Genomic DNA, 17,437 nt, shown 5'->3' on the forward strand with positions numbered 1-17,437 from the left:
TCCAAACTTTGAATGGCATGCCAGATACCTACTTCACTGCAGAAGTCTTTTGTTTTAGGTGTTCCTGAATGAAATAATGCGACATTATTAATCACATCCTGAATGACGGAAGAACTACCTTCCTGTTCCTATGCTTCTTGACACAGGGTACAAGAAGTCTTAATATTCCATACTAGCTTTCACAATTCCTTCCTTCCATTATAATATTTCATTTCAACTGTGAATAATGCTTACAACATCAGTAGATTTGCCTTCTCGTGATTAGTAAGCTTCTCAAGAGGGAAAGAAGATTGGCATGCTAGACAATCCAACCTCATGCTTTATTTCATACTTAAAACTAACTTCATTTCAACAGAATTCCCCCAGACTTACATAAATGTTGGTGCAAGTCAGCTTTGACCTTAATGAATTTACCCTGACCTGGACAACTATACTAATACCAAAATACAACACAAGGATGTTGGTTCAATGTCATAGAGATATCTGAAATATTTTTTTTTTCTTGTGTGAAAGTCTTTGCTATCTTTAAGCTCCTGAATAATTTCAGTGAATGTTGTTGACTCTTCTACCCTGCGCCTACTTGTTCCTGGATATAGATCAAATGCGTATCTTTTCCTGCATAAATTTTAGCTATGTTTGCCAGAGAAACATCAGCATGTCCTGCACAGGAAAAGGACTTGCTGAGAATGTCAACTCAGAGCTCCTTATCGGCAGGAGTAATGGAGACATTTCCAAAGGTTTAATTCTGAAAAAGCTCCCCAAACTGCCACGCTGCAAATAACATTTTACATCTTTAAAGCTTCCCAACAGTACAGAAATATTTAAAGGCTTTTTGGTTTTTTTTCTCCCCAGAAATGTTTTCATGCTTTTGTCTTCTCCTGACTGCAGTTTTACAGATCAAACAGGAAACTTGAAAAGGTGAAAAAATACTTCATCATCTCATCTGTGAAGTGTGTACCATGATTTTTATTATTTTGAGTCATCTTTTCCTAAGCATTAAGAAGAAAGCCTGTATTACTGGCATCTACTACATTCACAGGGACAGACAGAGTTTGCTGGATGGCAAACTGTATTTAGAAGTTCAAATCAGCAATAGTTTGATAATTAAAATAACATTACTTCAAAATTTGCTCACAGTAAATTTGTTCATCCTGTTGTAAAACAAGACAGACAAACCAATCTAAACAGAATCATACTCTTCAGCTTATATAAGCTGTTTTCAACCGAATACAGAGGGCGACCTGGGGCCAAACACTGAATTAGTTTGATCAGGTATTATTTATCATGCAGTAAAAATGTAACACATTTCTGTAAGATTTTCTTTGATGCATAAATTATCCTTCTCCGTGTTGTTCAAATTAAGTGTGACTTGTATTTCTCACTCCATAGTATCTGCCACGAAAATTGACCTGGAGCAATATAGTACCATGTTATTGTTACTGCCTGTTTTGATCTAAGTGGTCCTTTATATTAAATTAATTTGGCCAAAAGACTGCCTTTTAGAGTTTGCTTTAGATTTATGCATGCATACACTTTTTTTCAGCTTTATGCTTTTATTGATCAGAGACCAGTAAATTGCTCCAATTAAACTAGAATAAAACAGGATGGATGATGCATTATTTATGAATCGAAGTAACTTTATCTGATGGGATGGTATCTTGCCCCCCATAAAGCTCAGGTAGTTAACTGTAACAGGGAAATCGTGGCATTCCTGCCAAATGATTCTCATACAGAAGCTTTTTCACATATATCTTACTGCTCTGCTGCTATTAAAACTATTTTAAGAAGATGTAAGAATAATTTTCTAGCTTGGTAGTTTTAAGTATGCTGGAAGTACAGAGGTTTTTAAAGGTTGAAAAAAATTATAATGGTTTCAAGTAAGTGGATTGTGGTACTGGCAATTTTCTCAGACTTTTCTTACTAGCACTATTTGCTACTTCAGAAAAGTGACATTTTGTTCAGCAAAGTCAATTAACACTTAGCTGAAATTGTAATAAGACTACAAATGCAGAGGGAAACTTTTTTGCTCCTTCCTTCCTTCCCAGAGGAAATACAATCAGTGAGTAGAGAAGCAAGATCCAATACACAGCCTCATCCTTCTCTCTAAAATTAATTTTCCAAGTGACATTTAATACACTGTCCCTGGCCGCAGAACAATACAAGTAATACCTATCTACATCATCAGGACAATGTAAAAATTTTAATAACAAATATTTATAAAGAACTCTTGGATCTGCCAGTAAAGACCACTGCATATGTAAAATACTCTGATGTGTTTGGATAAGCTTTTATTTACACAGAAAATTTACTTTCTCTAACTATGTTCAGAGAAACCTCAGTAGCATAACTTCAGTGAAATATTTTTCCCTTCTGAATCAGAGTTTTTACCTAACTCTTCTTACTGGATTAGACTTATGTTTCTACCACTTCCTCATTAAAATTCAACCGTATTTCCAGTTAGATTCTGTATAGATGTTTTAGAACAATCAGTCATTTGAGTCTTCTGGAAAGTTGAGATACAGAAGCTGACTACAAATCTCATATTAAATTTTGAACGTAATAGACTTAAGACAGACATGAGTTGTTCACTAAAAACAGCTGGGGTGGTAAACAATCTTTCCATTAACATATATTTGTAGTATTTAAGATGGCTCCTCATCTATAATTAGACATGCATACATGTAATTTTCTTAATGCATATGTGCTGCAATTACTCCACTAATGAAACAGGCTTTCCTGGCCCTAGAAAGGTTGTTTGGTAACAGTTTTTCATTTTAAACTAGTATTATCACATTGAAAGATTATTTTTAATTTCTGTACTAGCCTGCTCTGTTCCTTCTGTTCCACCAGGGATTTTCAGTGAAGTCACTCCAAATTCAGACTAGTTGTGAAGCAGAGAAGCAAACAGGCACCTACCTCATAATAACCATAATGTTATCATCACTCGTTTTCCACGGGACAAATTTTTATACCAAAAACTATGGTTCACTGAAATGCAAAGGTTCACTTGAAACTACTTAGGTTCAGCAGACTTCTGTGGAACTGCGGACAGACAGACATAACTAAACCTCAATTTTTTGAGAATCACCAGTTTAGGGGCAGAAACGGTAAAGTCCTTGGCAGCTATTAAGTGAAACTGATGGTGTGGTAGTAGACACAAAGACAGCTAGAACATTCATTTCACTCAAGAGCTACAGTATCTTGGGAGCTTCTAGTCTGCCACCAATCAGGCATCAGTCTTCCAAAAAGGAAGACTGAACTCAGGGAACAATTCAGATATATGAGAGACAGCAATATGGGCATTTTGTTTCATATGGCACCATGCTGTAGCCAGGGGCCCGGGAAGAGGGAGGCCCTTAGAAGAAAACAGCTCAGTGTAGCAAACTGTTAACACCTGGTTGACCTTCCTATACATAAAATCAACAGTTTCTACAGAGTTACATACACTTTGCTGATACTAAGAGAGACATACCTATGCACTTTTTCACTGTAACATGTCACCCAGGAAAGCTCTGCCTGGACGACCCCCAGGCATAGATTCAAAGAAAGAAAACGGTGAATGTAACTTTCAAACAATTACTCCTCACAAGGTTTCACAGCAGCTCATCAGTGATAAATTAATACGCAATCTATTTTCACACTGGATCATTCAGTAGGGTACCTCCACACGTGAGACCCGCATACTAAGCCCACTTCTTTATAATATTCCTGGAAACAACATTAAATTAGTAAGTGGCTGGTGCAAGGGCATGTAAACATAAACATCAGTGACCATCCACCATTTCCCTGCAGTTTCCAGCCCAAAGGATGGAGTGCACTAAGCTACAAGGCATCGACCTGATCCCCCACCCGACATCCTGGCCACTTGGGGCTGTGGCACGGCAGGGCACACAGACACCCCAGGGAAAAGACCAGAGAGGGCGCCCTGGACAAAGAAAACATTCAGTCTTGAAATCTCTCTTTTGTTAAATTCAACAGCAGTTAATTCATAGTGCTGCCTCTCACTATGTTCCACAGAGAAATGACAGAAAGCTAAAGAAAAGCTGTTATTAATAAAATAATGACAGTTTCCCTTCAAATTATTTTTTCTTTTTCTCCTCTTTCTTTTCCCTAGTTCTTGGGAAAGTCTCATAGGTCAGTGGTCACCAAACACTTTTGATCACACACGCCATCATTAAAAAAAAGTCTGAGCACACACTCCCAATGTATGTATATAATTTATCTATTTATAAATTACATACATCTACTATGGAACATCTAATATTTTCTTCCCGTATCGCAGTGGATTTCACTGCACAGCCCCTGAGATGCATGCACCCCACTCTGGAGACCACTGCCACAGGTAAAGTGCAGTTCCAGGTGCACTACAGTGAACCTCTTAAGTTTTACACATAAGAAGGAAAGTCAGAAGGGGTACAGTGTACCAGCTCAAATATCCTGCAGTTCTTGCTCTCCGCACACTTTCTTTTATCATACACCAACCATAAACCCACAGATGAGAACAAAGCATACCTCTGGACCCAAAACTCACTTTGATTGTGACTTCAGTAATGCATGTCATTAAAAAAGTTCAGTAATAATTCTACAGTGAATTTCCTCAGCCTTATAATTAGATTAATAGTGAAGACAAAATTAATTTTCCAGTATCTCTCTCCTCCTTTTGTCTCTGACTGAATGCAAGCAAAATGCCAAAAGGAACAAAAGTACATTTATTTTTAATGGGCGGGGGGGAATAGTACTAAAAACAGAGTATGGTAAATGCAGTCAGAATGTTGGATTTAACAGTATCTGTGGCTGCTATAGTTGTTAATCCATCTCTCTCATGTAGTCACTCAAGCTATTGCAGTTTTGGTGTTGGGCATGAAGCTGGCTATGTGAGAGAGATTTCTTGTGGTTAAGCTACCATCAGGATTTCACTGGAAAACAAAAGGGAGGGTCAGAAAGTACTTAGCTATCCTAGAAAACTCGAAAATGTTCAGTGGTCATGGACACAGATTTTTATTGATATAATAAAAAATAAACTTTTCTGCTTCTTGAAGTTAAAACACCAAAGGAAGATGGTAAAATATTTTTTAACAGATCTTTTTCTTACCTAATAATGACACACTGATTTTCTCTGTCAATAATCATGTTTCTGTACATGCAGTCTGCAAGAGCATATATATGTGGTGGGTTTTCATATTGTGCCTAGGAGGGGAAATAGAGAATAATTTTTCAACACAGCTTTAAACAACGCAGAAAGAGCAATATATAAATTTTTATTTAAATTGGAAGAATTATTTTCCTGGAAAAACAGTCCTGAATCCTACTTTATACTGAACTTTCCCCAGGAATTTTTTTTTGTTTGTTTAACAAAAACAAACCAAAGTCTCTGGATTTTGTTACTGATCTTTCTCTCATCCATAATTTTCTCCTAAGCTATCGTAAACACCCTGTTCTAAAAATGGTCTGTGCTTGAAATATATTACTTGTCCAAGAGAAACTCACATAATTTAAGCCCATTCCACCAGTGGTCATATGCTAACAATAAACTACCTAAACTGCTACACAGAGTCTGGTGCTGTATGGTTCATTTTTAACCACTGGGTCCATTCAAAACAAATGGTTTCCCAAATCTATGGACATGCCCAATGCAAGCAGAGCAGGAAAGTGAATTTTAAGTCCCTAATGTCCTTGTGCTGACTCACTCTTCAAATTATATTTTCAAAAGTGGCATCCAATTTTGGCATCTCAATTTTTTTTTTTATATTGTGCACCACACTTTAAGCATACAATAGCTTAAAAACTGCCTTTGCAGGAGGAGGGACATGTCAAGGAGAGAAACCCGATGTAGATTAGAGTTAATCAGTACAAGTATTTTCTTGAAATACTAATCCTATGTTCCAGGGAATTCAATCTGAAGACTCAATATATGGTAATGGATATCAGCCAAGTTCTTCCAGGCTACCAAAACCCAGAAACAAATGCTTCCAAGAGTTTAACTGTGTGGAATAATGTTTACATGCCCCTGAATACTGCAGTACATTTTATACTGCTTTACTTACTGCTCCTTGGTACATTTCAATTTCCTTTTCCCCAAAATACGGCATTTGCTTGAAAGGATTCACAGAGATTAATACAGAACCAATATATGTCTGTGTTCAAAAGAAGTTAAGGTAACTACTGTTTCATAAAGTATTATCTTACCACTAGCGACCACCAAATAACTTTCCCTTCTATTACTTAATACAGCACAGCTTCAAATAATAGTAAAAAACCCACAGTTTTTTATTAACAATTGTTAATAAAAATGAAATTAGTAGGCTTACAAGAATACAAACATATCCTTCAATGGGATACTTTCGTATTATCAAAATATTTATTTTAGGACAAGCCAAGTATAGAAACATGTATTAGGGACCCAAACATGACACACCTTGAATAAAAATACAGAAAGGAAATGGCATATTTAAACTGTTTTACTCTTTGTAACTGAGGAGGTTGTACTGTCAGTATTAGAAAAGATTGTTTTGACCTTTGCAGAATATAGTATAGTGACACATTCTGATCTCACAGAGATAGTGCTGAGCATGCACAGTTGGATGGAAACAGCCACTACTGAGCTAAATTGGACAATTACTCAGCTGCGTGTACTAGTGGGGGAGCTAAGGGATTACGTAATTCAGTATGTGGTGTTATCAGTGTAACTATTAACAGTCCCTAGGAGTCTTATACTGCAGGCTGCCCTTTAAGAAGACACTCAGTTTCAAGCTATTATTAGTCCCAGAAAGCTTTTTTGCAACATTTTGAATGTTAGTATTTCACCATTCTGCATTCAGCTGCACATGTACTTACATTTACAAAATACTTTAGAAATCTTTGGAATTAGAAGTGCAGCATACATATATGAAGCAACTGATCCTACTTTACAGGCAGGACTGGTTCATTGAGCTGGGAGTTAGGAGTGCACCCAAGTCAATGAGTCCAAATGTTGTACTGCAGGCTTCATTTAACAATCTGGAATTGTTCATAGGCTAATTTACTATCTAAGCTTTCTGTACAAAAGTAGGAAAATTAACAGATTTGTCCTGCTGGATTATCCTATGTAAGAATCTGTTTTTGTGGTGCCACAGCACAAAATGGTAACATGTTAGAGAAATATAACTCAGTGACATAATTTTTGTATCGTCGATTTGCAATGCTTTCTTCACACATTTTTTAATTTAATTCAAAGAAGAGTAACAACATCTGGGTCTCAAATATAATAAATCAAGCATTCATTGTATCAGTATAAACATCCAAAGTGACAGTTTTCTGTTGGTAAACAATACCACCATTTTCTGGGATGATTCAGTAATCTCTATGCAACGTAGCACAGAAAAATGTTCATTCATGGGTGGGCATACAAACAATTGAAAGATTCAAGAGATGATCTCCATTTTAGAATGAAAAGCCTTCGCAGAACTGCAAAAGGAATCTTTTCTCCCTACACAAAGGAATTATAATGCTTTAAAAGAAGACTCTGATCCCTCATGCGACTGCAAGTCCCCCTGGAAAACATACTTATTCCTGCTTCAGTACAAAGACCATCTCCATGTTAATCTCACTTATTTTTATAAGAAAAAAAGCATAAAAACATTTCTTCAGCACAGAGCACTGAAGACTTTGTGAATATACTGCATGGAAGGTGCAGCATTCCACAGGGACAAAAGTCCTCGTGTTACTAACAGGAAAAGCTTGCCCCAATACTATAGTTTGACAAATATTGTGCAACTTTATCATGTTTCTGTAAGGCAAATTTAATAATGCTGTGGTACTTCATTGAACAGAGGATCCAAACCCATGTGCACACACATAATAAAAACCTCTGCAGTTTGGGATAGAAATGTCAGCACAACTGCAACATCAATTTTCCTCTATCAGCTCTTGCTAAATTGAGCTGCTACTTAGCTCTTAACCATCTGAATATATGGAAACAGCCAGGAGATGTTATATTTCCTTCCCTTTCTGCTAAAAAAAGTTAAACTCTTCAAGGAAACCATTCTCCAGATACAATTAGCAAGTATGAAAACCTGGCTACAGCAGAAAAAATAGTATCACTTTCTAGTACATAATCATATTGACTAGGGTTTACCAAACTCATTATTGCAGCTCATGTTATATTGTGAAAGCTAAAAATGAAATCGTGACTATTCTTATCTCAAGGAATTCCTTTCATATGAAATTGGGGGGGGGGGGGGGGGGGAGAGCAAACCTTTGGTACCAAAATCTGTTTTTCTTGTTAGGTTATATGTTCAGGTATTTAAATCTTTCATGTTTTCATTAATCATAGAAAAAAAAAATTTAAAGTGCAAACACTGTAGATTTACAATCTTCACATATTCACCTGTTTCCATCAGCCCATGATTCACAGTATTAACAATTCCAGAGTAAGTTGTAAATGGGGTTATGTCACAGAAGAAATGCTGTTTTGAAAGCATTAGAATTTGGGAGGTATGGAAGACAACATGGTATCAAGACACATAAACGCCTTAAACCTATTAATTCTTGCTCTTAGAAGTAGCATTACTGCAGTAGCTTCATGTGGATGTATAAATATAGAGAACTACAGGCTTATCTTTGACAATGACAAGAACAATTCCAAATATCAAATCAGCTCAGTTTACAAAGCATTTTGTGTAATCTCAGGTGAACTGTCACATAAAATGCTCAGCATCTTCAAGTAATCTGCTTGAATAGAATACATACATGTAATTAATTTCATATTGGCTCAGCAAGTCCACAGGGCCCTGCTAAAAACAGCACTATAAAGGATACAAAAATATAATCATCCATGTATCGTTTCTTTAGGTTCTCCACTATGGAATCCTCTGTGATTTTGGAAAGAAGGACCATATCATCCACTCCACTGTGCTTGACATTGTGGCTCTGCCAGTGATACCTGTAATGTCCTTTGCTGCCCTGCAGGAAAGCACAATAAGCATCAAAAAGGTTACTACATTTCTCATTAGCATTACATAACCGAAACCCATCTATTCAAATTCCAACCTCCAAAATATTTTTCTTTCATTGAATTCTATTCCTTGATCTATGCATTATATAAAAGCATACATAAATGATGTCAACCGACTTGCCTCCGAACTATTAAAGAATTGCACTGCCCTCAAAAATTAGAAGGTAATTTCATGGGGTTTTGTGCATGTCTACACATAGAAGGGATTTCAGATGGCAGACATTTCTAAATCTAGCAGAAAAAAACCAATGATCCCAACTGAGACGCAGTTATTGGAAGCTAAGGATGCAAAAATTACACTCCTACAGTGCAACTATTAGTAGTGAGAACAATTACTACCTGAACTATTGAACTGGGTACAATGGATTCTCAATCCTTTACAGTCTTTTAAATCAAACCTGCACATATGCTGTTACTCAAAAGGAAGCTGTGAGCCTGATGCAGTAAATATTCAGTGAAGTTCTGCAGATTATGTTATGCAGCTTGTCGGCTGCATATCTTAACAGTCCCTTTTGATCTGTTAGTCACCATGCTTAACTGACATCTAAATAGATATTCTCTCCCCACACTTAGAGACTACTATTTCAGGATGCTACTGAAAACTTGTGACATTTCAAGCTGTACCACTTGAAATCAAAATCTGTTTTTTTCCAGCTGATTTGAACAGTAGTTAGGTTCTACGGATACACCCACAAACAAATTTACAGCCAGTCTAGATCAATGCTACTAATTCAGCTATAAATCTGCTCTCCAAACCCAAGCCTATTTTCTGTAGCCTGGCAGGTAATGCTAATGGAGTTCTGCCCTCTTGCCTTTTTACACTTTAATTTTTTTTTATGCAGTACTGAAATTAGCGATGCTGGAATTAACATATTTTACACTGAGAAGTTATAGAGTATGCTGTCAAGGAAGATGTGGCCAACAAAATGGCAACCCTGTGTATTCCCCTCATTTTTTAATACCGTAATTTTAAACAATGTGATTTAGCTACACTGCTCTCATGTATTTTATGGGATCAAGTCATATTCATCAGAATACAAGCAATTTATTATTATAAAGTATTTTGCAGAATAAATTAATGCATAATTTTACAGATTAAGAAAATTTAGGTACTCTTTGGCTGCACTCAAGTGTTTTGAAATGGGACATAAGCAATTTACAGAGGTGCAACTTTTGTGTGTACACACTTCTGCACTAGCAAATGACCTATGCAACTGTACAAACACAAAAGTGTGTCTGCTGAATTGTTTCCTCATGTAAATAGTGAAGCACTTGTACCACCACCAGGCGTAGGAGTGGGAACTACAAATGGAGTCAGTGGAACACAAGGCTCTTATTTTAAGCTAGGTTGGCTAAAAGTGTTCATTAAACTAGTCTCAGAGTATGTTTTCCCACAAACTTCACTGCATCTGTTGGGGGAAAACCCAACAAAAACTAACAGAGACACGGTATTAATGCATAATGTCTATTACAAATGGAGTCAGGCCTATAGATTAGCTTCATCTCAACTTGACTGACATAAAAACCAAGGATCAACTAGATTTTTACCTCAAGTTAAATTAACTTGCACTAAATCCAGACCTGTTTTACGACTGCAGACAGCACAGAACTTGTAGGCTTTATGTGTGTTTTCTATTAAGTCTCCATCTATTGCTATCACTGATGCAGCTGTCACTGCTAACAATACTAAAGGCTGGTTGCAAACTTGAATTAGAAGAATGCTTTTAAATATAGTACAGCAGAGGTAAATACATCTGAAAACACACAAACAGCAATTTTCTTCAACATGAACAATGTTACATGAGCTTCAATAAAGTAATAATCTTAAACTAGCCTAGTTTGCAGGAACTTTGTTAATTTTATATTTGTACAATGGAAGCAGTGATCTGGAAGCACTGAGAAAATGAAGGAACCAATTAATTTTTGGAAATTGTTATAAAACATGTGACTAAAAAAATCAGTTGAAGGTTGGGCTATTGGAGAAAACAGAAGTCCAACAGAGAAGCGTAATTTTCTTCAGGGTACTCATCAGCTATTTGTGATATTACACTTGGAAAAAGGAACTGGCAGGATGGACAAAAAGGTATGGTATCAAAATAAATACAGATAATTACATTCTTCACAAAGTTATACAGAATGTGGTTTAGTATCAGATAACAGAGTAAGCTACAGAAAATGTGTAAGAAATGAGAATAGGAAAACAATCAAGCTTCCCATTGGAAGCTATGGCATCAAACCCAGTAAATTCAATGAGAAGAGGACAAAGCTCACAAAGCCATGGGATATATGGAAAATGTGCACAGTTAGCGAAACAGCAGGCTTTATAAAAGTCAGTGACTGTTGACTGTGATTAAGCCACACACACTACTAGGCCAAAGGGTTCTTTCCCAAAAGCAATGCAAACCGGCACAAGGAAGAGAAGCGGTGCCAGGAAGGCTCAGCTTGCCCTGACAGCAGCTCTCCCCAGCGCTTACACACTGCTTTAATGCTGCAGCTGTAATCAGAACTGAGTACTACAGTATCACATACAATCAAATGGAAAAGGATGCAGATAGACTGAATAAAAAGGCAGCAGCCTAAATATCCAAGAAAGCAATAACATGGAAGACAGCTGAAAGTGGTAGCACTAAGTAGTTCACAGTAATAGGGTATCACATTTTAGATGGCAATTTCTATCGGTAGTTTGGAACTACTTTTTTTCCCTTAAAGCATGGCCTTACATGCAAATATACAGAGAAGCAGCAAATCATCACCAGATTATTGTCAGACTTCTCCCTAGGATCTAGAAATAAGCCCAAGCTTTAGTAGCGCCTAACTGCATCCGTGGTTAAGTTTTGCTCTCACTCTCCCTTCTCCAGGAACCTAACACCAGATGGATGGGCATGCACAGTGGCTAACACCTCTTTGGTCTGGGCAACAAAACAGGGAGTGCTGTTTCTACAGGACACCACCTACCCCCAAGTTCTTGCCCTTCCAAGCCTGAGTGATGACTACAGAGTCTAACCTGAATTTATCAACTTCAGTCACTCCCAACTGGTACCATAACCATGTCCAGCTAACAGTTAACTGGTTTTTATACAGTTTTGAAATAAAAAAATAATCTTCCTGTCACAAATCATCTGAAAAAATTACATCCACATCATAGCAGTTGCAAAAGCAACTCTTCATATTTCTCCAGGCTGTGTATTTCCTAAAGGACAAAGATATATACTTTAAAATTACAATGCTTTTCAGTTGCTCACATCGCAAACACTAATGATTTGTTCTTACTGCGTATTTCTTGAGAATTTAACCTTTATTTTAGCTAGAGCTTTCTACCATCCACATAAAAACGCAGTACGCTAATCTGGAGACAATTTACACCTGAGCTAGTTACCTGGTATCCACCGTAACTTGAACCTGCTTTGCAGGGAGGACTCGGACTAATTCACTCAGCTGCTAATTCTCCTCTGTTGCGCTTCACACAACACACTTTCCCCTCCATCCCCCTCCACCTGCTCCAGGGACAGGTCAGGTCTCCTGGGACTGGCCAGGAACTTCAGAGCCAGCAGAACAAGGGCTGGCAGAGATACCCCACACCCCCATGTCAGCACTACCCACAGCGAGGACTCAGTAACTCGAGGAACAGAGCTCCCTTGTGGCATGGTCAGATCTGGGCGAACAGAATAGAAAGGCTCAGAGCTTGTGGTCCATCCCTGGGGCTAGCCATGCAGTTGCAACGTCAGCAAATAGCAACTTGGCTTCTCTTAGGTTTTCTCAGTGAAAGATGTGATCTAACTGTACAATAAATAAGCAAATGAAAGTCTTTGTGTCAGCACTAACAATGCCTAAGCAGCTGAAAAAAAGACGAGCTTGGCAGATTAGGAAAAATAAAAAAAAAAAAAAAAAACCCAAACAAAAAACATCAACAGCCTGCTAAAAGCCACAGAAGTGGAAACACAAGTGTTGAACAACCTGGCTGCCAGGCCTCCCTCAGGCTGTCTCTGAGCTTCAAACCCAGGACCTGACGTTGCACAGGGAATGGAGGCTGGGCTGGCGAAGCTGGAATTAAAGGCGTGTACTGCATTGCTGTCAGCTGTTATTATTCATTTGGTTGCTGTTTTAGGCTCAAAATCAGATCTACTTTGCACTGACAAGAATAATATTTATGAGTCACAAGATGACCCCGTGAGCTAGGAGCCTACTGTTTCTGAGCCATACTGCTTCAGGAGCACATACACAGTTACCACCTGGCTAGAGACTAGGCAGCACCGTCCCCTCCACCTCAACAACTTCATTTCATCTTCAGCATGAAAACAATCAAGACTCTAAAGAACCTAAAATTTAATTCTACTCTCACTTTGTACATCTCCCTTAACACCCACTTGTTAACAGACTAAGACAATTGCTACATTAATACCGAGAGAGGGGATGTAAAATACTTTCTATGTACCGTCTATACTTTCTGTACTACATTTGGTATGATATGGTTAAAGCATATTATTGTTTTGTTTGGAATGAATAATAAATATTGATGAGACATTTATTTACAGAACTTTTTTTTTTCTGCCCTCCACCTTGTGTTACAATAGCAACTGCTGGTTTCTTATTTTTGCCTTTATTATTGTTTGGATATTTTTACATTATCCTAAGCAACACGTATTTGATGTGGCTATAAAAAGATTGAGTCATGCTGTGTCACAACAGGGTTTTCTTTTAAGTGAAAAAAAAAGCAAATATTTTTTGTATTTCAAGCTGTTTAAAAATAGCACATCTAAAAATAAAGCACTAAAAACAAGGGATCAGAACAGACCGCATATTCTGCCCCTGAGAAAGAGCCTTGTTCCTCTCTCTCCATCAGAACTCTGTCTAAACTACAACCACCTACATGCCATAAATAATCATTCTTAGTTCCCACAAAGGGAAAACTGCCACCCTGAATCTCTGACAGCTTTTTTCAGTAGCAAACATCAATCCTCCATCACAGGGCAGAAGGGATTCTCAGCCTCCACGAGGGAGTAAGAGTGTCAAATGATGACAAACACAACCTTTCCTTTCCCTTTCCAGCTATGACAGAGTACTATTGCATAAAATCCTTGTAGTTTTGGAGGCACGTATCTATCTCCTCAGATTGGTATTATGAATGCAATACTAAATGATACACAGCCATCATCTCAACCAAAGATGTCACAAAAATGAAAAAGCTGCACACCATTTACTCTACACCTGACATCAATGCTTCTACCAATGGAGGCATATCACTAGTCTCATATATGCATAATTTGTACCAGTTTTTCCATCTAACAAGAAACGAAGAAAAAAAAACCCACAACTTTTTGCAATGAAGTCATCCATCAAAATAGCAAACTTTTACAACCCACTTACAGGAATCTTTCACATATTTCTATAAAGTGGAAGAGTCTGCTGTTCTCAGTAGAGAACAGTGCAGAAATACTTCATGTGAATTTTGGTCCTCAGCTGGGATAATCAAAACTGAGACGCCATAGTAGACTAAAGTGCTCCAAAATAGCTCTTGTATATCTAATGTTGGAAAAAACAGAGCTATTGGCTGTAATGATGTGACCATATTTCAGAAAGGAAATTCAAGGAAGACAGCAGAAGCAGCTAGATGGACAAAGATAAAAGGCAAATTATTTAAATTTAACATGAGGGAAATATTAAGGGAGACAAAAAGCAGTACTTTAAGATTTGAGGAAATAGCAAAGCAAAAATATTTACTGTCTAGCAGCAGGACAGACATTTTTTACAGAGAACAAGAAATACCAAAAATGTATGAAGGAATGGAAACTACTACCAGGTTAATATCCAAAAAACCACAGCTAGGGAAATAAAACACTGAGAAAAAGATTTCTGGGAGGAAAAGTCAGTTCTCACTGTTTGCTCTTCAGACAGGGGTCGGTTCAGCACAGCGTGACTAGAAGGACTGACTCTAGAGCTGGTTACAGGCCGTGGGAGATCCCAGCTGCCCCAACACTTGCTCCCATCAGCTCCCGTGTGGGTGCTGCCCACCCCAGCAGGGCCTGGCCCCGGAGCAGCTCACCACCATCACCTCCTGCTCTGGGCTCTGGAGCCAGGCAGCAGCCGTGCACCAGCACAGCTGGGGCGGAGAGGACGAGACAGAAACTAGAGTCTGCTTACCTGAATAGCAAATGCATGCTTGTAACACAATACAAATTATGGGAATGTGAGATGTCTACGGGGCATATACATTATGCTCATTTGCAGGAGTCAGGAAAGTCATCAGCATTCTTGTAAGATAAATAACAGAACATTACCAAAATAAAAGTTACTTCAGTGTTTGACCGTGAGGATCATCTACAGCATCAGTATTAATTTTCACTAATGTTTTTTTAAGGTTCTTTTTAAAAAGGCACAGCTACTCGACAGAACAAAAGGATGGGAATGAGCTTAAGAGCAGATCATGCTAACGTGCCTAAGTTTTTGATGCAACTTACAGAGACAGTGGGCAGATACCAGAAAGTAGTTAATGAACTGTAAATTCATGTTTCTTACCCCACAGCTTTTTGGGTGGCTGTGGCCTAATGTTCCAAGAAATAATCTCAAGGAAATGCAATACTGTTAACTACTTAATATGGTTGACTTCATCTTAGACATTAACTGCCTTACTTGACTTATTGAGCAGTCTCCAGAGCTGTTCTAAGTTTGACTTGTTCCTCATGGCCTGAGTAGCAAAATTCTCTGTAATTGTGGTGGATTAAGGATATGCCTTGCAATAGCAACATTTAGTCGATGAGCATACACACACCCCATTCCAATCATTTCACTGAGTAGCATCCATGCACACTAACTCTTGATCTGTAAATTGTATATGCAGTTTGCATCTGTATATACTTATTGTGCAAGTTAAGGAAATGCAAGAGAACAATTGCAACAAACAAGTTTCACCTTGGCTGTATCAGTCATTAACGTATAACAAAGCTTTTAGATCTGCCAGTCTTCTCCATTAAAAACAGGTTTCAAAGGGGTTTTGTGCAATCATACGTCTTACACATAATACTACAAAATACTGTACATTCTAACCCAAACTTGCTATCACAGTTCCATAGAGTATTAAAATTCATTCTGGCACCTGTACAATATAGGTGCATATATGTGTATGTGAACTTTTTGTTCCCTCCTTCACTGTCATTACAAAAAAGGATGGGTGCTGGTTCCTCCTCGAGATATCTCCCTGGAAAAGCAACACTCTTGAGATTATTTGCATACCACCTCCCCCCAAATGCTACATAGCAACTGAGATCTCAGAGGCCAAAGATCACAAAATTTTCCACACCTGCAATGCCCCCAAAGTCTCCTCCACCTCTTCGGGAACAAGAACATTATATTTTTGTCTTTTCATTTTGGTTTGGTTTTGTTTGGTTGCTTTTTTCCAACAACAGAAAACAATTTGTCTATGATTAATTCATTCTGAGTCTTTCTCTGTGTGTCACATTAACAAAAAATATTATCATGGTCTTTAATTGAAATATGTAGTTTGAAAACTCAAACAGAAAATTCAGACAAAATGCCACTCCCTCTCCTATAGCATCAGACTGAAAATATTTTTCTCTGATCATCCTGGAACTAAACAAGAAACTGAAGTCAACGGGGAGCTTACCATCTGGTTTTCAGAAAGAGGAATCTCAGAACAGCATGACTCAGAAGCTCTGCGCATGGACCAGTGTCTCACATACACACTGCTAGAAGACAGCATTTTGATGCTGTGTGGTGCATGCAATATCGGTGCCAGCTGAAGTTTCTGGAGAAAGTGAAACCAGTGGCATACTACAATAATGCCATCCCAGCCACGTCCTTTTCTAGCTGATCTCAGTGCTGACTTCCCTGCCCTGTCTCCCAGCTTTTGGAATTTCAGGCTTTAGCACCGAACCATGTTCATAGGCCACAATCACCCCAGCGAATTCCTTTCTGCTCAGTCACTGCCCTCTTTGTATGGCTGCACATGAACAGCAGCTGGAAGTCGCTCTTCCTTTCCCCTCTTCTACTGACCCTTTTGTTTCATGGTAAAATGAAGGTATTTTTTTCCCTCATCAGACTGATACTACTAAGACATGAACCTGAGAATTCAAGGCCAAAGTCTGTCCCCAGCAGTAGCCCCCAGTTGATGACACCGTGACAGAGGGTTTTATTGGAAAACAACCTCTTTGCAGTCTGACTGCTCTTGGAGCCTCCAATTACCCTTTCACAGTGACAATTCAAGGTCGGCTGTTCCCATCAGCAGAATAAGGGCACATCGATTCTGCAGCTCACCAAGTTAGCTGGTGAAATCAGTTTGATGACTGCTTATCCCAGACTCCCCATGTATTGCCTTCCTGTATCATACCGCTCTATTTTCCACAGAGATACAGAGGTCTTAATGAGAGGATGGCTACAGCATCTCTTGAGATCTAATCACCTGGCATACAAGTGTGCATTTAGTAGCACAAC

General features: G+C 38.2%; 1 protein-coding gene across 1 annotated transcript in view; it reads right to left on the minus strand.

Annotated features, from left to right (window-relative positions):
- MYO1E (myosin IE) overlaps window positions 1–17,437 on the minus strand; it is a 98,027-nt gene that overhangs the window by 53,437 nt on the left and 27,153 nt on the right. Inside the window, 3 exon segments of the mRNA XM_075045407.1 lie at window positions 5,093–5,187; window positions 6,045–6,134; window positions 8,797–8,940. Of these exon segments, the coding sequence (XP_074901508.1) occupies window positions 5,093–5,187; window positions 6,045–6,134; window positions 8,797–8,940 (329 nt within the window).

The sequence above is a fragment of the Buteo buteo genome, chromosome 13 (genome assembly GCF_964188355.1).
Source record: "Buteo buteo chromosome 13, bButBut1.hap1.1, whole genome shotgun sequence".
Taxonomy (NCBI): domain Eukaryota; kingdom Metazoa; phylum Chordata; class Aves; order Accipitriformes; family Accipitridae; genus Buteo; species Buteo buteo.